Source organism: Aotus nancymaae, unplaced genomic scaffold (assembly GCF_030222135.1).
Source record: "Aotus nancymaae isolate 86718 unplaced genomic scaffold, 86718_ANA_hifiasm-v0.15.2.pri h1tg000028l, whole genome shotgun sequence".
Classification (NCBI taxonomy): domain Eukaryota; kingdom Metazoa; phylum Chordata; class Mammalia; order Primates; family Aotidae; genus Aotus; species Aotus nancymaae.
Genome location: NW_026988441.1, coordinates 10,114,202 through 10,138,594, shown reverse-complemented (window position 1 = coordinate 10,138,594; position 24,393 = coordinate 10,114,202). Strand labels below are relative to the sequence as shown.

At 55.8% G+C, this 24,393-nt stretch overlaps 1 protein-coding gene across 8 annotated transcripts in view; it reads left to right on the top strand.

Annotated features, from left to right (window-relative positions):
• The window catches only part of BCL3 (BCL3 transcription coactivator), a 43,128-nt gene extending 21,901 nt beyond the window's left edge, over positions 1-21,227 (top strand). For 4 of the 8 annotated variants that reach the window (XM_064381183.1, XM_064381180.1, XM_064381179.1 and 1 more), the window contains 12 exons: positions 437-1,025; positions 3,268-3,321; positions 5,943-6,091; positions 6,605-6,956; positions 9,147-9,300; positions 17,290-17,398; positions 17,896-18,100; positions 18,207-18,295; positions 18,596-18,673; positions 19,213-19,380; positions 19,691-19,808; positions 20,615-21,227. In XM_064381183.1, the coding sequence (XP_064237253.1) occupies positions 6,035-6,091; positions 6,605-6,956; positions 9,147-9,300; positions 17,290-17,398; positions 17,896-18,100; positions 18,207-18,295; positions 18,596-18,673; positions 19,213-19,380; positions 19,691-19,808; positions 20,615-20,802 (1,518 nt within the window). In that variant the 5' untranslated portion in view covers positions 437-1,025; positions 3,268-3,321; positions 5,943-6,034 and the 3' untranslated portion in view covers positions 20,803-21,227. Of the gene's footprint in view, positions 1-436; positions 1,026-2,434; positions 3,241-3,267; positions 3,322-3,360; positions 4,870-5,942; positions 6,092-6,604; positions 6,957-9,146; positions 9,301-17,289; positions 17,399-17,895; positions 18,101-18,206; positions 18,296-18,595; positions 18,674-19,212; positions 19,381-19,690; positions 19,809-20,614 lie in introns of those variants that run through there. The other 4 variants (XM_064381181.1, XM_064381182.1, XM_064381186.1 and 1 more) reach the window with 4 other exon arrangements.
• The last annotated feature ends 3,166 nt before the right edge of the window (positions 21,228-24,393 follow it).

Genomic DNA, 24,393 nt, shown 5'->3' with positions numbered 1-24,393 from the left:
GAGAGGATGTCGCAATCCTCTGACTCAGCGTCGTGCATGCAGACCCAGCAAGAGGCAGAAAGGGGAAGATTAAGTCTTGGCTTAGGCCCCAGATAGGCTGATTCTGCTCAATGCCAGGAGCTCCTGCAGCTGCCAAGGCTCCAGGGTGGGGAGGAACCAGGAGGTGCAGGCCATGCTCCAGGAAGCTGGCCTGCATTCACCCCGGGGGTGGGGCCGAGCAGCCTCAGGGAGCCGAGCCGTGTGGACTTCCAGCCCAGGGCCCCGACTGGAGACAGCCTGACCTTGGGCACGGCCCTCCCCATCCAGACCAGAGTCTCTGTTTCCCTCTGTCTGTGGAATTATCTTGCTCCCCCTGAGCCTCCCTGGAGGTTCTAGTGGTGGTTCCTCCTCAAGGAACCCTTAAGCCTAACTCTATTTTTTTTCTTTTTTGTTTCAGACAGTGTCTTGCTCTGTCGCCCAGGCTGGAGCACAGGGGCACAATCTCAGCTCACTGCAACCTCCGCCTCTCGAGTTCAAGCGATTCTCCTTCCTCAGCCTCCCAAGTAGCTGGGATTACAAGAGGCCTGCCACCACATCCAGCTAAGTTTTGTATTTTTAGTAGAGATGGGGTTTCTCCATGTTGGCCAGGCTGGTCTTGAACTCCTGACCTCAGGTGATCCACCCGCCTCGGCCTCTCAAAGCGCTGAGATGACAGGCGTGAGCCACCATGCCCAGCCCCTTAAGTCTAACTCTATTCCCTCCTGCTGCAATGCCATCCTCTCTCCACCCACAGAGAGGCAGCAGAGTAGAGCCCCAGGGTTTGAATCTCCATGGGAAAGGCACGTGACTTTCCCCTCTCCATGCCTCAGTTTCCCCATCTAAACCAAAACTGCCTGGGGAGAAGGGGTCTAGAATCAAGCTGGAAGGGTGTGCCTGCAGTCTCCGAGATTCATGACCGCTTTTCCCAGGTCAGAAGAGTGCTGGGGTCACAGGGACCTGCCTTGAAATCTCAGCTCTCCCCGGTTCCTCACCGTGTGACCCGGACAGTGAGTTCACTTCTCTGTGCCTGTTTCCTCCTCTAGAAAATGGGGATTTCAGCTGAATTTCCTTACAAGGTGTTGAGAGGATTAAGTGGGCCAATTATTAGTTGGAGCTCAGCTCCTCTGCGAGTAGAAAAGGGTGAGGAGGAGGCCCTGGCCTCGTGGATGGGGTTAGGGTGAAGGCCAGCAGTGTGGAGACAGACGTAAATTCTATTCTTTCATTTATTCCACAGATTTTTACTTCACCTGCTCAGTAAGCCTGTGAAGCAGAATCTGTTATCATGCTATTATCATCACTGTTATTTTGAGACTGAGTCTCACTCTGTCGCCCAGCCTGGAGTTCAGTGACGTGATCATAGCTCACTGCAGCCTCACACTCTTGGGTTCAAGCCATCCTCCCACCTCAGCCTCCCAAGTGGCTAGAACTACAGATGCTCCCTGAGCCCAGCTAATTTTTAGAAATTTTTGTAGAGACAGGGATTCACCTTGTGGCCCAAACTGTTCTTGAACTCCTGGTCTCAAGGACTCCCTCCTTCGGTCTTGGCCTCCCAAAGTGCTGTGACTACAGGAACACACCCCATGCCCAGCCCCATTCCCCATTATTAAAGTCACAAAGGGCCGGGCACGGTGGCTCACGCCTATAATCTCAGCACTTTGGGAGACCAAGGCAGGTGGATCACTTGAGGTCAAGAGGTTGAGACCAGTTTGTTGGCCAAACTGGTGAAACCCAGTCTTCACTACACATACAAAACTTAGCTGGTCGTGGTGGAGCAAGGAAGGCACAGAGAGGGAAAGTCACCTGCCTAAGGTCACACAGCTAGCATGTGGAAGCGCCGGGGCTCGGCATGTTGAATCCTCTTTTCCCCAAGGAAGCAGGTCCTGCTATTAAAAACATAGGATATGCCGGGCGCGGTGGCTCATGCCTGTAATCCCAGCACTTTGGGAGGCCGAGGCGGGTGGATCATGAGGTCAAGAGATCGAGACCATCCTGGTCAACACGGTGAAACTCGGTCTCTACTAAAAAAAATACAAAAAATTAGCTGGGCACGGTGGCGCGTGCCTGTAATCCCAGCTACTCAGGAGGCTGAGGCAGGAGAATTGCCTGAACCCAGGAGGCGGAGGTTGCGGTGAGCCGAGATCGCACCATTGCACTCCAGCCTGGGTAACAAGAGCGAAACTCTGTCTCAAAAAAAAAAAATAGGATATTTGATGATGACAATAATAACATATAACGTTATATTATTTTATTTTATTTTTTTAAGAAGGAGTCTCACTCTGTCGCCCAGGCTGGAGTGCAGTGGCATCAACGATCTCGGCTCACCGCAACCTCCACCTCCCAGGTTCAAGTGATTCTCCTGCCTCAGCCTCCCGAGTAGCTGGGACCACAGGCGCATGCCACCACACCTGGATAATTTTTGTACTTTTAGTAGAGATGTGGTTTCACCATGTTGGTCAGGCTGGTCTCGAACTCTTGACCTCGTGATCTGCCCACCTCCGCCTCCCAAAGTGCTGGGATTACAGGCATGAGCCACTTCGCCCAGTCTATAATGTTATATTATTATTATTGTAATAAAACTAATAGCAACTAAATTGTATTGAGAGATTTCTATACATCAGGCCCCACAGGACAGAGTTATATTTTCGTGATGTGGTTCACTCTACAGATCAGGATGCTGAGGCTCCATGAAAATAAATAATTGCCTAGAAGTCACAAAGCTAACGAGCAGGAGACAGATTTGCACCCAGGCCTCAGTTCAAAGCAAAATACGACAAGGAGGCCGGGTGTGGTGGCTCACACCTGTAATCCCAGCACTTTGGGAGGCCGAGCAGGGAGGATCGTTTGACCCTGAAGTTCCAGACCAGCCTGGACAACACAGTCTCCTCTCTACAATTTTTTTTTTAATTAGCTAGGTGTTATGGCACATGCCTGTAGTCCCAGCTACTTGGGAGGTTGAGGCAGAAGGATCACTTGAGCCCAAGAGTTCAAGGCTACCGTGAGCTATGATCCCACCACTGCATTTCAGCCTGGGAGACAGGGCCAGATCTTGTCTCAAAAAAAAGCAGGATGAGACCCAATAATTGAGCCAGATGGGAACTTAGGGCCTGCCCAGCCCTACTCTCTCCTCTTAGAAAAAGAAATTGAGACCCCTGAGAGCAAGAAAGCTGCCTCAAGCCTACAGACTTCCAGATGGAATTTCATTTCCCTCTCAGGACCTTGCAGGTAAATTCCTGGCCTTTCCTTCCCCAGGATGGGTGGGGAAAAGCAGCAGCAGCAGCAGCAGCGGGGAGCAGATCTGAACAGGTACAAAGGGCAGCCCGCGTGAGGGGAAAAAGGTTAGACACCAAGCAGAACTTCTGCGCCTCCTCTGGGAAGTTTCTGAGACCCATCCAGGGGCTGCCCCTGCAGGTGGGGGCCCTCCAGAGCGCGAGGCTCAGAGAGGGGAGACCCTAGTCCTTTCCACCTGGGGTGCAAGGAGCAGGGGGAAGGGTGGGGGGGCCATCCTGGTTCCGCATCCTCCATTCCCGACACTGGAGGGAGGCCGCTGTGGGAGCTGGGACTTTCCTGAAAGCAGAAGATTCTGGGAAATTAGAGACAGCTGCAGGGCGGGGCTGCCTCCCGGCCTCCCTTCCCTTCCCTCCCCTTGGTCCCTGCTGGCTCTGGAGGCACGCCTCTCTTCCCCTCCACCCCACTAGCTCCTCCTCCCCTTGACCATGCCCTCCACCCTCAGACCCTCATATCTCTTCCCCCATACCTCTTTCTCCTCCCTCAGGTCTGGCCTCTACTCTCAGACTCTCTCCAAATCTTCTTCCCTCAGACCCTTCTTTCCCTCCAACTCTCTCCTCCTCCCTCAGAGCTGTCTCCTCACTTAGTGCTTCCCAGACTTCTCCAGACTGTGCCCTCTCCCTCAGATACTCTCCTCTCCCCTAGGCCCTCACCTCCTCCATCAGGATCCTCACTTCCTCCCTCAGACCCTCACCTCCTCCCTCAGACCTCCACCTCCTCCTTAAACCCCTCACCTCCTCTCTCAAACTCTCATCTCCTCCCTCCAAACTCACCTCCTCCCTCAGACCCTCACCTTCTCCCTTACTTATCTCCTCCTTCAGACCCTCAACCTCCTCCCTCAGACCTCCACCTCCTCCTTAAACCCCTCACCTCCTCTCTCAAACTCTCATCTCCTCCCTCCAAACCTCACCTCCACCCTCAGACCCTTACCTCCTCCATCAGACCCTCACCTCTCTCAAACCCTCACCTCCTCCCTCCGAACCTCACCTCCATCTTCAGACCCTTACCGCCTCCTTCAGACCCTCACCTCCTCCATCTGGCCCTGTCTTCCTCCTTCAGACTCTCTCCCCTCCTCCCACTAAATCATCTACTTCTCTCTCAGACCTGTCTTCCTTCTTCAGATCCTCCTCCTTCAGACCCTTTATCCCTCATCCAACCTCAGAGAACCATCGGCACCCTTTCTCCCAGCCCTTTGAAGCCCCCACCAGACCCAGCAATCTTCTCCCCTCTTCAGTCTTGCTAGGTTGGAACCACTGCCCTACCTGGCCCTGGGATGCCAGGAGTGGGGCAGGCTTGGGTGTCCTTCCAACCCTACCTCTGAGGGTCCCCACCCTAAGCCTCACCCCTCCACCCCTCAGCTTTCCTTTCTGCAGTGGAGTAGTGCCCACACCCCTCTCCTGTGTCTGAGGGTCCCCGGAGGTGGGGTTGGGTGGGCAGGGAACACAGCACCCAGCCTGTCCAACCCAATTCCTCCCCCCTTCTCTTGCTGTGGCCCGCACAACACCAGCAGACAGGGGTTGCCATTGGTCCCATTTTCCAGAAGAACAAACTGAGTCTCAAGACGGGGTATGGCTTGCCTGAGGTCCCACCAGAAGCACAGGGTGGAGGTGGGATTTGAACGCATGTCTGTGCTTGGGATGTTTCACCATGAGGGGTATAGGGGAGATCCAGAGAGAAGCAGAAAGGATCAGGGAGGGAAGGGGTGAGGCCTCTCCCTGCAGCCACTTCTCACATCCTGGGTTAACGATCCACTCAGGTGGGGCCCGAGTGGGGCCAAAGTCCCTTCCCGGGGCCCCAACACCCATTTTCGAGGTCCCAGGGGCCACAGAGGCAGCGTCAGAGATGGGGAGACAGAGACAGAGGGCGGGGCGGGAGACAAGCAGGGGAGGCCAGGTGAGTTTCGAAGACAGCAAGAGACCCAGGGAGAGACCCGGGGCAACGCTGCGCGCCCTCTGGGCAGGTCCGGGGTGCAGCCCCTATACCCCGCCCTCCGTATCCCCAAAGCCTCCCTTTCCGCCTCCTGTGACTCAGTGACCCGGACTCAACCCCAGCGGCTGCCCCGCCCCTAGGGAAATCCGGGAAAGCCCCGGACCTTCGGGGCCCCACCCCGGGGCGGGGAGAGGGAGAGGAGAGGAGGGGAGGAGACCGGGAAGAAGCCCGCCTCCCCACTCCTTCCCTCCCAGCTCCAGCCTGAGTCATGCCCCCAACCCGCCAGGCCTGTTCCCCACCCACCAACCCCCCTCGAGGTGGGAGGAGGTGGGGGGAGTCAAACTGCCCCCCTCCGCTCCAGCAGCCCAAGGCCTCGGTCGCTCTGACTCTGACCTGGTGTCTGCGTCTCTGCTATCTCTCTCTCTCAAGATCTCTGCGCCTATCTCCAGATCTCTTTCTCTCTGTGCAGCTAGGATTTTCTGAGCACCCCTGTGCCCCGCAGGGCCCCGCTGGGTGCAGGGCCCCACCGCGGGCAGAGACACAATCAGTGGAGTGCTCCCCACCCCCACCCCACCCTTAGCAACGTTAGACCCACAGCTGATGGGGCACGTGGAGTGGCAGAGATGGAAGAGGGGAAGAAGAGGAATCGTTTCTGGGCGCCTGCCGAGTGCCAGTCCCTGCCCCGGGTGTGTCTCTTCACTCCCACTAAGGAGGAAACGGCTCAGAGGGGAAGTGTTTGACCAAGGTTACCCAGCGAGGAAGTGGAACCAATGGAATCGGGATTCGAACCCGCGTCCCAGAGATGCCAAGGCCTCCTGAGAGACAGAGAAGCAGACAGCAACCAAGGGACAGAGAGATGGTGAGAGACACAAAGAGACAAAAGAGAGTCAGAGACAGAGCACGCAGAGACAAACGCGGGGGTGCAGAGACAAACACCTACTCAGACAGGAGAACCAGAGAGACAATCGCAGACTCAGAGACAGAGAGACTGAGAGATAGGGCCAGAAAGGCAAAAACAGAGGCAGAGAGACTGAGAGCTGCCCTAAGCAGCAGGGGTGGGGACCCCAACCCGCGACCCCGCCTCCTCCCCCCCACCCTGCCTTTCCTCCCCCCCACCCTGCCTTTCCTCCCCCCCACCCTGCCTTTCCTCCCCCTCCCGCGCCGAGGCCTGGCTGCCCGGGACGCGGCGGGCCGGGAGGGGGCGAGCGGGGCGGGGCGCGGGCGGGGCGCACAGCGGGCTGCAGCGCAGGACGCGGGAGCAGCGGCGGGTCCAGGAAACCCCTGGGGCGTACGGGTGGCCCCGGGGGGGGGGGGGGCCGGGGGCGGGGAGGCGGGCGGCCGGCACCGCCCCGGCCGACAAAAGTCCCTTCAGTTCAGCCGGCTGCAGGGGAAGTCCCGGCGCCCGGCAAAACCACCCTCCGGTGCAGCCGAGCCGAGCCGCGCTCCGGCCGCCGTCCCTGGCGGCCCCATGCCCCGATGCCCCGCGGGGGCCATGGACGAGGGGCCCGTGGACCTGCGCACCCGGCCCAAGGCCGCCGGACTCCCAGGCGCTGCGCTGCCGCTCCGCAAACGCCCGCTGCGGGAGCCCTCCCCGGAGCCTGCTGCTCCTCGCGGCGCTGCGGGCCCTGCCGTCCCCCTGGACCCTCTGCGCGGCGGCTGCGACCTGCCCGCGGTCCCCGGGCCCTTCCACGGCCTGGCCCGGCCAGAGGCGCTTTACTACCCGGGTGAGTGTTCCCCGAGGGTCCGGGCCGGGTGGGGGCCACACAGAGCATAGGGTCACCAGAGCCAGGAGACAGAGCTCGGGACACCAACCGGTGTCTCTCGGGGGACTTGGGGGAATAAGAGAATAAAACCCCAGGTCTCAGGGAGACAGATAGGAGATCATGAGGAAGCTGTGCCTTGGGACACAGATATGACGGTCCCAGGAATCTGGGGATTTGGGGACCCTGGGGGACAGAGCCCAGGGGCTGAGTGACATGAGGGGGCCAGGGACAGTGCCCAGTAATACAGATATGGGGGTGTCAGGTAATCAAAGGACACAGCCTGGTGTCCTAGGGACAGAAAATTACAAGCTCTTAAGCCAGATATGTAGGGTTATGAAGAAACTGAGCTGGGCTGGAGAAACTGGGGTTCCTGGTATCCTGATATTAGAATCAAAGGGTAACAGATTGGGGTTCTAAGGAGACAGATACTGAGGATCTCAGGATGTCACAGTCTCAGGAACCAAGATATTTGGAGACATGGGTGTTATGAGAACAGAGACAGGGTTCTGATCACCCCAATATCTGGGGTCACAGGATCCAAGGAAATGAACCAGAGCTCCAGGGACCCACATACCAGTGGGTCTTGAGGAGCTAGGGAAACAGAGACCGGGGTTCTGGGTACTCAGATATATTGGGGCTACAAGTGATCAGGATCCTATTTGGGGGTCAAGGTCAGGTGGCCCTGAGGGGATCAGGGGACTGAGAAGCCTAAGACTGGGTAATTCTCAGACTCGATAATTTAGAGCCAGGATGAGAGATTCAGGGGTCTCCAGACAGAAAGCCTCAGGGCCCCAAAGTCTGGTATTGGAGCTATTGGGACCTGGAAACTTGGGAGTTCAGGGACAGAGGGCACACAAGGATCAGCAGATGACGGAGAAGGCCACCCACTCTTCTCCCCATCCCATCTCCACCCCTGAGCTCAAGGAAGGGGCATCCCCTACCATAGCTGTAGCCATGTCACCATCCCCAATTGACCCCCAAAGCTGCAGAGAGCTCTTCTCCAGAGCCCCAGAAATTTACATAGTTTCTGCACCTTCCACCCCATCAGCGCAACAGCTGGAGAGCCTCAAGCTGTATGTGTCAGTTCTGCCACGGCCTCCCAGCTTTTCCCATTCCCACAGTGAGAACACAGGCCTCAGTTTTCCCCGTCTGTGAGATGGGTTGGTATGGATTTGCCTGCTGCCATGCATGGTCCCCCCACCCTTTTTTTTTTTGGAGACAGAGTTTAGCTCTCCCACTCAGGCTGGAGTGCATTGGTGTGATCTCGGCTCACTGCAACCTCCGCCTCCCGGGGTCAAGTGATTCTTGTGCCTCAGCCTCTGAGTAGCTGGGATTACAGGTGTGCACCACCACACCTGGCTAATTTTTGTATTTTTAGTAGAGACCGGGTTTTGCCATGTTGCCCAGGCTGGTCTTGAACTCCTGACCTCAGGTGATCTACCTGCCTCGGCCTCCCAAAGTGCTGGGATTACAGGCGTGAGCCACCAGGCCTGGCTTGCCGTGACCGCTTTTAATAGTTTGATCTGAAATTAGCCGTGCATGGTGGTGGGCATCTGTAATCCCAGCTACTCAGGAGGCTGAAGCAGGAGAATCGCTTGAACGTGGGAGACAGAGGTTGTAGTGAGGCAAGATCTAGCCACTGCACACCAGCCTGGGTGACAGAGCGAGACTCCGTCTCAAAAAAAAGAGAAAAAAAACAGTTTGAACAGGCTTCTGGTGCCACCCCTTCTCTCCCTCCACTCTCCCAAACCCACTCTCCATGCATCCCACACCCTGTCCCCAGCTCTTCATCTGTCCCTCACCACCCTCAGCCACAAAATCACTCCACAGGCAGGCCCTGGGCTCCCCCGCTAGGTGAGGATGGGTGCTCCCTCTGTTCTTAAGGGATCCTTTGTCTGGTTGAAGTCTGGGGTCAGAAGATAAGTGACAATGAAGGTGACCAGCCCTGGAGGGAGAGAAAGCTGCTGGAGCCCAGGGGAAGGATGTGGAAGGGAGTTTGTTCTAGGCCCTGAGGACCCCATATGGGATGCAAAAAGGACCTGGGAGAAAGGGCAGGTGACACCGCAGGAGCAAAGACCTGGAAGTGGGGACGGGGTTGAGGGTCTTGGGTGTCGCCTCACTCATGTCCTTTCTCTGTCCCCCATTGTCCAGGACCCTTACTGCCCCTGTACCCTGCCCCGACCATGGGCTCCCCATTTCCTCTGGTGAACCTGCCTACACCCCTGTACCCCATGATGTGCTCCATGGAACATCCCCTTTCTGCTGACATCGCCATGGCTACTCGTGCAGATGAGGATGGAGACACGTGAGTGACAGCCCCCTATTATGGGGAGGGGAGGTTGGGGAGGCCGGCCCTCCATAACACAGGGCCACTCAGCTCCCGGTGGACCTGAGTCAGAACTGTTTCCACTGCAGGCTGTGTGACCTCGAATAAGGCCCTTCCCCTCTCTGAGCCTCAGTTTCTTCCTCTGGAGAATGGGCACCTTGAGAGCACTTACCTCCTAGGACACTATTTTTGTTTGGGTGGTTTTGTTTTGTTTTGTTTTTTGTTTGAAACAGGTCTCATTCTGTCGCCCAGGCTGGAGTGCAGTGGCACAATCTCGGCTCACTGCAACCTCCACCTCCCGTGTTCAAGCGAGTCTTGTGCCTCAGCCTCCCGAGTAGCTGAGACTACAGGCACCCACCACCAAGCCTGACTAATTTTTGTATTTTTTGGCAGAGACGGGGTTTCACCATGTTGGGCAGGCTGGTCTCGAACTCCTGACCTCAAGTGATCCACTTGTCTCAGCCTCCCAAAGTGCTGGGATTACAGGCGAGAGCCACTGCGCCCACCCCTAGAACACTATTTTTTTTTTTTTTTTTTTGAGATGGAGTTTCGCTCTTGTTACCCAGGCTGGAGTGCAATGGCGCGATCTCAACTCACCGCAACGTCCGCCTCCTGGGTTCAGGCAATTCTCCTGCCTCAGCCTCCTGAGTAGCTGGGATTACAGGGACGCGCCACCATTCCCAGCTAATTTTTTAAATTTTTAGTAGAAACGGGGTTTCACCATGTTGACCAGGATGGTCTCGATCTCTTGACCTCGTGATCCACCCGCCTCGGCCTCCCAAAGTGCTGGGATTACAGGCGTGAGCCACCGCGCCCGGCCAGAACACTATTTTTGAAACAATGGTCTTCAGATTTTTTATCACAATCTAAAAACAAAAAAGACAGTTCATTGATTAACTTACTATATAAATTATACATGTAAAGCTCCTATCACTGGACCTGGCATAAATGTTGAGTGTTTGTTAATATTATTATTACTTTATCTCAAACCCAGCACACACACTTGATAAACTTGAAATTAAAATTGCACAAAATGGGCTGGGTGCACCTGTAATCCTAGCACTTTGGGAGGCTGAGCCTCAAGTGATCTGCGTAATCACTTGAGATCAGGAGTTTGAGACCAGCCTGGCCAACATGGTGAAACCCAGTCTCTACTAAAAATACAAAACTTAACCAGGAGTGATGGTGCATGCCTGTAGTCCCAGCTACCTGGAGGCTGAGGCAGGAGAATCCCTGGAATCCAGCAGGCAGAGTCTGCAGTGAGCCAAGATCTCACCACTGCATTCCAGCCTGGGCAACAGAGTGAGACTCTGTCTCAAAAAAAAAAAAAAACCACAAAATGAAACAATACTCAGCCTTACTATGCAGAATCTACTTTGACATTTTCTTTTTTTCTTCTGAGACAGGGTCTCAATCTGTCACTCAGGCTGGAGTGCAGTGGTGCAATCAGAGCTCACTGCAGCCTCAACCTCTTGGGCTCAAGTGATCCTCCTGCCTCAGCCTCCTGAGTAGCTGGGACCACAGGCACTCCCCCTACACCTGGCTAATTTTTGTTTTTTTGTTTTTGTAGAAACATGAGGGTCTTGCTATGTTGCCCAGACTAGTCTGAAACTCCTGGGCTCAAGTGATCCTCCCACCTCAGCCTCCCAGAGTGCTGGGATTACAGGTGTGAGCCACCGAGCCCGGCTTTACAGTTTTACTTTGCCATTTTCTATTCTAGTCGACTTCATTGTTTCATGGTCACAGCTCACTACCTTAATTTGACAATCCCCTAAATTGATTTCACAACCCCCATGGTTTATCACCTGCAATTTGAAGAACACGTTTGTGAGGCTGCTGAGAAATCTCTCATGGGAGGGTTTAGTCTGTGCCTAGTACATAGTAAGCACTCGCTACAACTGATCATCGTGATTCTTATTATTCTATTGACCTGAGTTTGCATCTCAGCGTGGCCACTTTCGCCTCCCTGTGCCTCAGTTTCCCTCTCTGCAAAAACAGGAACCATCATGTGTGAGGGTCTGGGGCAATGGGGAAGAAATGACGTAATTTATACAAAGCGCTTATGTGGCAATTCGTTTGGGGACTGGAAACCACAGGTAGAGATGAACAGAGAAAGAGCAGGGGGCTGCTCCGCCACTGGGCCACTGAGTGACTTCACGTTCCTGAGCCTGTTTCCCTGTTTGGAAACTGGGTCTCATCATAGCACCTATCACAATTAGGATTCAGTGAGATCTTGTACGCATTTATTCATACAGTGCACAGAGCAGGGCTGGGCAAACAGTAAACGCTCAATGCATGGAAATGGGTCGTGTTTGAGCAGAGCTCCCCGGGTGGTTGGAGAAAGTGCCCGAGATTATAAAGAGCTAATAAAACCTAGTTCCCTCCCTAGTTCTGGGTATCTCTGGGGGGGGTCTTCTATGAAACGGGCTTAATTAGTCTGCAGGGGTGAGCTGTCCACGTCGCTGAAAAGCAGGGTGCGAGCTAGAGGCCACCCGGTCCACCAGTCTCCAGCCCCGGGCCCTCCCCCCACCCTCCCTCCCCGACTCTCCGACTCTCCCCCTAGGCAAACACTTCTGCCTCAGCTGCCTGCTGGGGGAAATCCCTTCCCGCAGAACTTGACCGCAACCCAGCTGCTCTGCCACCCCCACGTCAGCACCCGTCACTCACTCGCAGCCTCCCCCCTCCTGGCGCTTCCTCCAACCTTAACCCCTTCCGCTGGGGCTGAGACTTTACCGGAACGGGCAGCGGCCCGGCCCCAGCCTGCGCCACCGGCCCCACTTCACACTCGCGGGGGAGGGCAGTGGGGGCGAGGAGGGCGGGGGACGCTAAGTCTGGGTTCCCGCAGAAGCCAAAAGGTTGGGAGGCTGGACTTCCATCTCACAGGGGAGTACCAGCCTTGGGGCATTTGGACTCCCAAGAGGTCAGGGACTGGGCAGCTAGAAACCTGGGGAGGGGGCGGGGTGACGGCGGATGTTCTGATTCTCAGAGGGCAGAAGTTGGGGGACTGTATTCCTTAATCTCCGAGGGGATGAGCGGCAGCTAGGCAGCTTGGGGACCTGGCACTCAGAGGGGTCTTAGGGGCAGGACCAGATACAGAAATTTGCAGGGTCCCTGATTCAAAACTTAAGAATTTGAAGACAGCGGCAGCAGAACATTCTAAGCCCTGGACTGGTGAAACTGATCACGCCAAGGGGCCTGAAAGTCTATCCCCAAAGGGACGGGGATTGGGGCGCTGTATTTCTGGGTCTCTGAGGGGACAAGGACAGGCAAGGTAGTTTGGGATCCTGGAGCTCCGAAGGACTGGGGAAGTCCTTATTCGCTTAAAGACGAGTTAGGGCTATTTCTGGCTCCCAAGAGATGTTGGGAGTGGATGCCGGCATAAGGGGGACTTGCAGCCAGCTGTAGTCTGAACCCTGAGGGGTGGAGTTCCAGAGGGGCCCCCAGGACGGAGGACTCGGGATTATGCGCCCCCCGACACACACGCACAACTCAAGGGAGCTAGGTCTTCTCGGGCTGGGTTCCCCCTTCCCCCGCCCCATTCGAGGATGGAAGTTGGGGTGCCGGGGGTGGCCAGGGTAGATCCCCGGCGAGCCAGGCTTCCCTCCCCCGGGAGCAGGAAGCGGAGCCCCGCCCAGCAGACCTGTTACTGGAAGTCCGAGGGCTGGGTCGCCCCTCCCGTCCCCACTTCCTCCAGCCCCGCCCCACCCCCTGCGGCCCGCGCGTTTATGGGAACTCAGGCCTGGACGGTTTCTCTGAAATCATTCGCTCCTTCTGCCCTCACTTAACCCCGGCCACCCCGAGAGGGACCCAGGCCAGGCGTCCTGGGAAATGCAGAGAAGCGGGGACCCTTCCCAGGGACCTCGGCCCAGGTCCCGCCCCTCCAGCAACATTTTCTTTTTACATTTGGCTTTTACGGATCAGGAACGGAGTTCAGCAGTTCACCTGCGCGATCTCACCCTGGCTTGTGGGCGCTGTACTTTACATAAGAGAAAACTGAGGCTTCGAAAGGCCCCCATGGCTTCGCCCTAGTACGCAGGGAGGCTAGGAGGGGTTGTGGCCCAATCTGCAACTCTGGCCCCAGGAGAATCACTTCCGTCAGAATCACCTGGGAGGCTGGTTTAAACTGGATTCTAGAGACACATTTCACAAGAGAGGCGGGTGGTGGTGAGAAAGGAATTACTTAGTAAACAGACTCTAAATAAAGAACATGCAGGCTGGGCAAAGTGGCGCACGCCTGTAATCCCAGCACTTTGGGAGGCCGAGGCAGGTGGATCACAAGGTCAAAAGATTGAGACCATCCTGGCCAACATGGTGAAACCCCATCTCTACTAAAAATACAAAAATTAGCTGGGCATGATGGTGGGCGCCTGTAATCTCAGCTACTCAGGAGGCTGAGGCAGGAAAATCGCTTGAACCCAGGAGGTAGAGGTTGCAGTGAGCCAAGATCGCGCCACTGCACTCCAGCCTGGCAACAGTGCGAGACTCCATCTCAAAAAAAAAAAAAAAAAAAAAAGATCGTGCAGCCCACCTCTGGCCCTCCACTCTGTCCCTCAGCCCCTGCAAACACATACAGGCACACACATGCACACACACACACACACACACATACACACACACCAGTCTCCGAATAGCTGTTCCAGGTTGGGGTCTTTGGAAACTGAGCAGGAAGTTTATTGGAAATGCTCTCCATCAACACCTGTGGGATGAAGGAAGCCCATCTGGGCAGAGGGAGGTGGTGAGCTGCTGTGTCATCTCCACACGGCCTCAGCCGTCCCACAGAGAATACTGAAGCTGGAGTGGCCTTCGGCATTGAGGCCAGGAGGCAAGGCCTTCTTTGCTGACGTTAACCAGTGACTGGATCCCATTGGAAGGCAGCCGCCCTTGATCCACATGGGGCGTGACCTTGGGTGAGCAGCTCTCTTCAGCTGAGGGCAATTCCCAAATTGTCTGAAAGCTGACAATCTTCCCAGAAGCTGGGGAGTGAGTCCTTCAGTCTGGAAGGGGGTTCTGGGCTGTACAGACTGCCTCACCATCCCACTTTGTCCTCACCTCCCTATTTTTATTTTATTTATTTTTTTGAGATGAAGTCTTGCTCTGTTGCCCAAGCAGGAGTGCAGTGGCATGATCTTGGCTCATTTCAACCTCTGCCTCCTGGGTTCAAGCGATTCTCCTGCCTCAGCCTCCTGAGTAGCTGGGACTACCAGCGCAAGCCACCATACCCGGCTAATTTTTATATTTTTAGTAGACACGGGGTTTCACCATGTTGGCCAGGCTGGTCTCAAACTCCTGACCTCGTGATCCCCCTACCTCGACCTCCCAAAGTGCTGGGATTACCGGTGTGAGCCACAGCACCCAGCCATTTTTTTTTTTAAGATGGAGTCTCACTCTGTCGCCCAGGCTGGAGTGCAGTGGCACGATCTTGGCTCACTGCAACCTCTTCCCTCCCAGGTTCAAGCGATTCTCCTGCCTCAGCCTCCTGAGTAGCTGGGACTACAGGCGCATGCCACTGCATCCCGCTAATTTTTTATTTTTAGTAGAGACAAGGTTTCACCATGTTAGCCAGGCTGGTCTTGAACTCCTGACCTCAGGTGATTTGCCAGCTTCGGCCCCCCAAAGTGTTGGGATTACAGGCATGAGCCACCCCACCCAACCACCTCCCTTTTAGTCAAAACTTTTGTTCCAGGCTGGGCATGGTGGCTCATGCCTATAATCCAACACTTTGGGAGGCTGAGGCAGGAGGATCACTTGAACCCAGCAGTTAGAGACCAGCCTGGGCAACATAGTGAGACCCTCTCTCTACAAAAAATCAAAAATAAGCCAGGGTTGGCAGTGCATGCCTATAGTCCCAGCTACTCAGGAGGCTGAGGAGGTGGGAGGATCTTGAGCTTGGGAGGTCAAGCCTGCAGTGAGCCATGATTGCGACATTGTGCTCAACTTGGGCAACAGAGCAAGACCCCATCTCGAAAAAAAAAAAAAAGGTTTTGTTCCTCATAGGCAGCCCTTGTGTCTCTTAGGTTGGAGGCTGATACATAGTCACAACTAGCAGAGACCTTCATAGCACCTAGTTCATCCCCATTCATTTCACGGATGAGAAAACTATGGCCTGGAAAGGGATCGGAACTTGGTTACCAGCTTCACAGATGGCCCAGGTGATCACTAAGATGGATTCATTAATTCAGAGCATGCTTGTGGAGCGTCTGCCCAGCATTAGGCACCATTCCAGGCACTGCCAAGGGCATGATACAGGCAAAACACGCCTATAATCCCAGCATTTTGGGAGGCCACGGCGGGTGGATCACCTGAGGTCAGGAGTTCAAGACCAACCTGGCCACCATGGTGAAACCCCTATCTCAACTAAAAATAAAAAAATCAGCAGAGCATGGTGGCAGGCACCTGTAATCCCAGCTACTCGGGAGGCTGAGGCAGGAGAATCGTTTAAACCTGGGAGGTGGAGGTTGCAGTGAGCCGAGATCCCAGCATTGCACTCCAGCCTGGTAGACAAGAGCAAGACTGAGTTGTTTTTTTTTTTTTGAGACGGAGTTTCGCTCTTGTTACCCAGGCTGGAGTGCAATGGCGCGATCTCAGCTCACCGCAACCTCTGCCTTCTGGGTTCAGGCTGTTCTCCTGCCTCAGCCTCCAGAGTAGATGGTATTACAGGCATGCGCCACTATGCCCAGCTAATTTTTTGTATTTTTAGTAGAGACGGGGTTTCACCATGTTGACCAGGATGGTCTCGATCTCTTGATCCACCCGCCTTGGCCTCCCAAAGTGCTGGGATTACAGGCGTGAGCCACCACACCCGGTGAGACTGAGTCTTAAAAAACAAAAAGCAGCCGGGCGCGGTGGCTCATGCCTGTAATCCCAGCTACTCAGGAGGCTGAGGCAGGAGAACTGCCTGAACCCAGGAGGCGGAGGTTGCGGTGAGCCAAGATCGCGCCATTGCACTCCAGCTTGGGTAACAAGAGCGAAACTCCGTCTCAAAAAAAAAAAAAAAAAAAAAGCAAACAAAAAAAACGCCCTGCCCTGAAGGAGCTGCCATTCTATGGGAGAGATTCAGACAGAAAACACACTGTACAATGTGTCAGATGATGACTGGAGGAAAAGAAGCAGGGGGAGGGAGAGGGAGCAGCTACTATACCATCTTAGCAGAGGCCCAAATGAGCAGGAGGAACCCTGCAGACATCTGGGGAACACTGTTCCAGGCAGAGGGAACAGCCAGTGCAAAGACCTTGGGAGGCAAGCGTGCTTTGTACATGGGAGAAACACAGCAAGGAGGCTAGTCTGGTCCGGGAGAGGAAGGAGATGGGGACAAAGGGGATTGATGAGGATGAGACAAGATCACATAGGGCCTATGGGCCACAGTAAGGACTGGGGGATGCGTGATCTGACTCAGGTTCTAAAAGGGCCCCTCTGGGCTGGGTGTGGTGGCTCACGCCTATAATCCCAGCACTTTGGGAGGCTGAGGCAGTCGGATCACTTGAGGTTAGGAGTTCAAGACCAGCCTGGCCAACATGGTGAAACCCATCTGTACTAAAAATATAAAAATTAGCTGGGCATAGTGATGCATGCCTGTAATACCATCTACTCGGGAGGCTGAGGTTGGATGATAGCTTGAACCCGGGAGGCAGAGATTGCAGTGAGCCAAGATAGCACCACTGCACTCCAGCCTGGGCGACAGAGCAAGACTCCATCTCAAACAAATAAAATAAAATAAATAGTCCCTCTGGCTGCTGTGTGGGGGACAGACAGTAGAGCACAGGTGGAAGCAGGGAGGCCATGAGAAGGGAACTGTACTGGCCCAGCAGGAAGCCAGTGGTGGCTGAATCAGGATGGAGGGAGTGGGTGGGGAGAAGTGGTTGGATACTGGGGACATTTCCAAAGTATTCAACACATTGGAGTTAGCACTGCCAAAAGCATATGGGCGAGAGGTGAGCAGTCTGTGATTCCTTCACCCCTCCCCCCACCCAGGCCTCTCCATATTGCTGTGGTGCAGGATAACCTGCCAGCTGTGCACCGGTTGGTCAACCTCTTCCAGCAGGGGGGCCGGGAGCTTGACACCTACAACAACCTACGGCAGGTGAGGCTGGGGCCTGGACTCCTGGGTCTGAGGGAGGAGAGGCTGGGGCCTGGACTCCTGGGTTTGAGGGAGGAGGGCTGAGGGTCTGGACTCCTGGGTCTGAAGGAGGAGGGCTGAGGGTCTGGACTCCTGGGTCTGAGGGAGGAGGGCTGGGGTCTGGACTCCTGGGTCCGAGGGAGGAGGGCTGGGGTCTGGACTCTAAGTAGCCAGGTGCTCCAGGCTCCTGGTTCCTGGGAAAGAAGGGCTCAGTGGCCTAAGGACCTCCTAGGTGAGGAGGGAGGGGGCTGGGGACCCAGAATCCAGGTACTAGGGAAAGAGGAGGTTGGAGGCCCTGTCTTCTGGGTCTTGGGGAAGGAGGAGCACGGAGAGGCGTCTCAGGTTTCTGTTCCTGGGTGAGACTGCAGGGATTGTTGAGGAGTCAGGGTTCAGAAAACCTGAGGGAGGCAGGACTGGAGAGCAGGGCTGGACACAGGTCCCTCACTGTCACCGTTCCTCAGACACCGCTCCACCTGGCTGTGATTACCACATTACCGTCTGTGGTCCGGCTCCTGGTGACAGCTGGTGCCAGCCCCATGGCGCTGGATCGCCATGGCCAGACGGCCGCCCACCTGGCGTGCGAGCACCGCAGCCCGACCTGTCTGCGAGCCCTGCTGGACAGTGCAGCTCCGGGCACGCTGGACCTGGAGGCCCGTAATTACGACGGTAAGCACCTACCGCGGGGCATGGCTGGGCTGTCCAGCAGACCTGGAGTCCATCTGCGGCCACAAAGCCCCAGGCCTAGGATTCACCGAGCATTCCCCTCCCTCAGGGCTCACCGCCCTGCACGTGGCAGTGAACACCGAGTGCCAAGAAACCGTGCAGCTATTGCTGGAGCGCGGCGCCGACATCGACGCAGTGGTGAGTCGCACTAGGAGCTGTAAGGGATGGGGGCTTTAACAGGGGTGGGGCTTTAGCAGGGGCGGGGCCTTCCCCGGGTGGGGTCTTTTTGCGGGGGCGGGGCCTTTGCGGGCCGGGGGCTTTGCGGGGGCGGGGCCAGTGTGGGGTTGGCGTGGGAGAGCGCCCGGGTGGGGCGGGGCTTGGAATATCGGACCCATGAGAGAGGCTTGGACCACTTGAATGGGATGCGAACGGGATGCGGGTCACGGGCTGCTGGAGCAGAGCTTGGAGAGACTCAAAGACCTTCGCTCCCCGCCGCAGGACATTAAGAGCGGCCGATCCCCGCTCATCCACGCCGTGGAAAACAACAGCCTTAACATGGTGCAGCTGCTGCTGCAGGTGCGTACGGCCTTCCTGCGCCTCGCGCCCACCCCATCCTCTGACCCCCAGCCGGCCCTGGCCCCAGCCCCAGGCGCTGACCCCGCCTTCCAGTTCTGGCTCCGGCTCCAGCTCCATGTCCAGCTCTGACCCTTCCTTTAAGGCCTCCGCTGTCTCAGCCCTCGGACTCCACGCCCGTGGCTGCGAACATGTCCCATTCCTCCCCTGCCCTCTTAATGGCCTAGGCCCTGCCCTGCGATGGTCTGGCCGAACCCGCCTTCCAGCCAGGCCCTGTCCGCCCCCCCCGTCCTTCACCCCGTCAATTCCCCCCACCACCCCCGACTCCTTGGGGCGCAGGCCTCGGTGTCCAGCTCCGGTTCATTCAGCGCCGCCAGCGCAGTCCCGCTAGGCCCGCCCTTGACTCTCGCTCCCACCTTTCTGTGACACCACCCCGATCCGGTGCTGCCCCACGTGCCGGCCACCCACCCGGGCCCCCAGCCTCTGTTCCTCTACCCCCGGCTGCCCGCGCGCCCCCCTGACCCGGCCCTCCCGTCCCGCAGCACGGCGCCAACGTGAACGCGCAGATGTATTCGGGCAGCTCCGCGCTGCACTCGGCGTCCGGCCGCGGGCTCCTCCCGCTGGTGCGCACGCTGGTCCGCAGCGGCGCTGACAGCAGCCTCAAGAACTGCCACAACGACACGCCGCTCATGGTGGCGCGCAGCCGCAGGGTGAGCCGGTGCGGCTGGGGGCATGCGCCTTGCACACCTGTGTCCGCGGGCAGGTGGCAGGCGAGTGTGCCAGGGCACAGAGGTGTGAGCGTGCCTGTGCTGTTTCGTGGAGGGGAGCGGGTGAGCCTCTGAGAGCGCGGATGTGACTTCCAGACGTGAGGGACTGGCACCCAGAAAGGAAGTGCCTTGCCTATCTTTTCCTACTGAGAAATGGAGAGGCCCCCACCTGGATCCAGCGAGCTAGGAGGGATAGGAGGAGGGAAGGCCGTGAGGCAGGGGTGGCTCTGTGGTGACGCCCATCTTCCTACAGGTCATCGACATCCTGAGGGGGAAGGCCACCCGGCCTGCTTCCGCCTCCCAGCCAGACCCCTCCCCTGACCGGAGCACCAACACCTCCCCAGAGAGCAGCAGCCGCCTCAGCTCCAATGGTGAGAAACGGCTCCCAACCTCCAGCCCTGAAGCCTCCTCCCTCAGACCCAGGAATCCCAACCCACAGCCCCTCCTCCCTCAGACCCAGGAATCCCAACCCACAGCCTCTCCTTTCTCAGATCCAGGAGTCCAAGCTCCCAGACCCCTCTTTCCTCAGACCTCCAGCCTCCTACCCACCCCATCCTCTGACCCCAGCTGGGCTCTGACCCCAGCGCCTAGTGCTGACCTCCCCTTCCAGTTGTGGCTACCACTCCTGCTCTGTGTCCAGCTCTGACCCTTCCTTTAAGTCCTCGTTATCTCATCCCCTTGGACTCCACGCCCCTGGCTTCAAACCTGCCCCATTCCTCCCCTGCCCCCTAAACGGCCTAGGCCACACCCTGTGATGGCCCCCGGCCCCTCCTCCCTCAGACCCAGGAATCCAGACTCCAGCCCCTCCTCCCTCAGACCCAGGAGTCCAGGCCCCCAGCCCCTCCTCCCTCAGACCCAGGAGTCCAGACCCCAGCCCCTCCTCCCTCAGACCCCCAGCCCATCCTGCCTCAGACCCCCAGGCCCTCCTCCCTCAGACCCAGGAGTCCAGACCCCAGCCCCTCCTCCCTCAGACCCCCAGCCCGTCCTGCCTCAGACCCCCAGGCCCTCCTCCCTCAGACCCAGGAGTCCAGACCCCAGCCCCTCCTCCCTCAGACCCCCAGCCCGTCCTGCCTCAGACCCCCAGGCCCTCCTCCCTCAGACCCAGATGGCCCCAGCCCCTGCTCTCTGGGTCTAGCCTCTCACCACCCTCCCCCTTCTGTCTCACTTCCTTCCATAGGTCTTCTGTCTGCATCACCATCCTCCTCACCCTCCCAGTCTCCCCCCAAGGACCCCCCTGGATTCCCCATGGCTCCTCCCAATTTCTTCCTTCCTTCTCAATCTCCACCTGCCTTCCTGCCCTTTGCTGGGGTCCTCCGAGGCCCTGGCCGGCCAGTGCCCCCCTCCCCAGCTCCAGGAGGCAGCTGAGAGGGATGGGGGGGCAGATCTTGGACTCATGAGGAGGGGCCCCCTGCTCTGTGGGGTCAACCCTTCTGGAAACTGTGAAGATCTCACTCTGCCCCCCCCCATCTTCGGGACCAGGATTTGCACAGAAGCACATGCACCTACCCATATACCCTTCTTCTGAGCACAGATGTTCCCCCATCTCGCCCCCTGCCCAGGACTCTGACCCCAGTACTCTCAGGCACCCGTCCCTGTCTGGAATTCCACCCACATCTTCCATTTCCTTGTCCTCTCCCAGAGCTGGTGGACCCAGGGAACAGCCACTCCCCTCCACTCTCTACCAGATCACTGAGGAGGGGGGAGGTGGGCCGTCACAGGCACAGATCATGATGTAAATTATTAAGCATTTTGGTTTGATTTCTTTTGTAATAAACTATTTTTGTACCATATCCCTTGGGTGCCTGGGGCTCTTTCATGAGATGGACCTGGAGGAAGTGCATTCGTGTGTGTGCACACCCCGCGCACCAAATCCAGCTGACTCCCAGAGCGATGCTGTGAGACTCAGACAGGAGCTTGTCTAATCAATCTCCTGTGTGTCACTCCGGGACTCCTGGTGTGTTTGGTTGTGAATGCTACCATCATTGCCACTGTGCCATTGTTTCTAAGGAGGACATGGTGTGATACCTTTTTTTTTTTTCCAAGATGAAATTTCACCATATTGGCCAGGTTGGTCTCGAACTCCTGACCTCAAGTGATCCACCCTCCTCAGCCTCCCACAGTACTGAGATTACAGGTGTGAGCCACCACACCAGGCCCAAATTTCTTTCTTTTTTTTTTTTTTTTTGAGACGGAGTCTGGCTCTGTTGCCCAGTGAAGTGGTGCAATCTCTGCTCCCTGCAATCTCCGCCTCCCAGGTTCAAGTAATTCTGCCTCAGCCTCCCCAGTAGCTGGGACTACAGGCGTGTGCCACCACGCCTAGCTAATTTTGTATTTTTAGTAGAAATGGGTTTTACCATATTGGCCAGGCTGGTTTTGAACTCCTGACCTCATGATCTGCCCACCTCAGCCTCCCAAAGTGCTGGGATTACAGGCATGAGCCACTGCGCCCAGCCCCAAATTTCTTCATTTTTTTTGACACAGAGTCTCACTCCATCACCCAGACTGGGGTGCAGAATAGATTTCAACATGAGGTTTTGAAGGAAAAAATATTCAAACCACAGCACTGAGGTGTTTTGTTTTTTGTTTTTAATCTGTGGGGGCTTCTGTGGGTCTTCACGTGAATTGCTAATAGTGAACATTAATCACCATCACTCTGCAATGTTGTTGCATCTATGGACGTCCTGGATGACGTCACTGGGGTCTGTGAATGGCTGTGTGTGTGCACACAAACACTCATGGATACGGACTTCGGGATGGATGACCTGTGTGAGCGCCGACTGGGTGGCCTGTGTGTCTTCCAGCCCGCCTGACTGGGACGCTATTCTGTTTGCAACCATGTGTCAGTGTTTCTGACCCAGACCCCATCTCTGAAGCTGCCAGGCTTAAAGAGTATGTTAATGCCCTCTTGCTGGCCAGGCCAGATGGCTCATGCCTGCAATCCCAGCACTTTGAGAGGTCGAGGCAGGAAGATCACTTGAGGTGAGGAGATCGAGACCAGCCAACATGGTGAAACCCCATTTCTACTAAAAATACAAAAGTTAGCCAGGTGTGGTGGTACACACCTGTAGTCCCAGCTACCTGGGAGGCTGAGGCAGGAGAATCGCTTGAACCTGGGAGGTGGGAGTTGCAGTGAGCCAAGATCACACCATTGCACTCCAGCCTGGGCGAAAGAGCAAGACTCCATCTCAAAAAAAAAAGAAAGGCATATCTGCCATTCAGAGCACAGACCCTGGAGTCAGAACTGGGTTCAAGTCATACACTTCCACTTCCTGGCTATGTGACATGACCTTGATTAAGGGGCTTCATGGTCCTAAGCTCCAGTTTTCCCACCCATAAAAGTGAGGGCACAACAGTAGCATCCACCTTGCACTCTTATTGTTTGACTGATATTCATGTTTGTTTGTTCTTTTGGACAGAGTCTCACTCTGTCAGCCAGGCTGGAGTACAGTAGCGTGATCTCAGCTCACTGCAACTTCCACCTCCCTGGTTTAAGCAAGTCTGCCTCAGCCTCCCGAGTAGCTGGGACTACAGGTGTGCATTGCCACACCCAGCTTTTTTTGTTGTTGTTGTTGGAGACGGAATGTCGATCTGTCACCAGGCTGGAGTGCAACATACCAAGATCCTGTCTCTAAAAAAAAAAAAAAAAAAAAAAAAAAAAAAAATTTAAATTAGGTGTCTGTGGTCCTAAATATTCAAAGGCTGAGAGGAGTTTGAAGCTGCGATAAGCTAAGATCTCGCCACCACACTCCAGCCTAGGCAACAGAGAGAGAGAGACCCTATCTTTAAAAAAAATAAACAGCCTGAGTAACATGGCAAAGCCTGGGTAACATGGTGAGACCCTGTCTCTACAAAAAAAACACACAAAAATTAGCCAGGCATGGTGGCGTGCATCTATAGTCCCAGCCACTCAGGAGGCTGAGGTGGGAGGACCACTTGACGGAGGTCAGGGCTGCAGTAACCTACGATTGCACCACTGCACTCCAGCCTGGGTGACAGAGTGACACCCTGTCTCAAAAATTATAATAAATAAAAGAAGAAATATGTACCTTTTTTGTTTTTTGTTGTGTTTTGTTTTTTTGAGACAGAGTCTTGCTGTGTCACCCAGGCTGGAGTGCAGTGGCGCAATCTCAGCTCACTGCCACCTCCACCTCCCAGGTTCAAGCGATTCTCCTTCCTCAGCCTCCCAAATAGCTGGAATTACAGGTGTGCACCACCACGCCTGGCCAATATTTGTATTTTTAGTAGAGACGAGGTTTCACCATGTTGGCCAGGTTGATCTTGAACTCCCAACCTCAGGTGATCCACCCACCTCAGCCTCCCAAAGTGCTGGGATTACGGCATGAGCCACTGTGCCCAGCCTATAGTAGCTTAAATAAGATGAAAGTCTATTTTTCTTTCATGTAAAGGCCCAGTGAATAGTCTAGAATAGTAGCCAAGAGTGTCAGAGACTGAGGTGCCTTTTACCTGGTTGTTCTGCTGCCCTCACCTCACACCTACCTTGTGTGGTCCAAAATAGCTGCTCCAGCTCCCACCATCACATCCACATTCCAACCACTGGGAAGAAGTAACAAAAGCCAACTGTATGCCCCTACCCTTTAAAGCTACAACCCAGAAGTCATAAACATCACATCCTATTTGCCCAAAATTGAATCACATGGCCACACCTATCACAACGGAGGCTGGGAAATTCGGTTTTATCTGGGCGGCATGTACCCATTCAGCCAAAATTCAGGGGTTCTGAATTCTATTCAAAAGGAAGAAGTTACAAAAGGAAGAGGAAAGGCCAGGCATTGGTGGCTCACACCTGTAATCCCAGCACTTTGGGAGACAGGCGGGTGGATCACCTGAGGTCAGGAGTTCGAGACCAGCTTGACCAACATGGTGAAACCCTGTCTCTACTAAAAATACAAGATTAGCTGGGCATCGTGGCTTATGCCTGTTGTCCCAGCTTCTCGG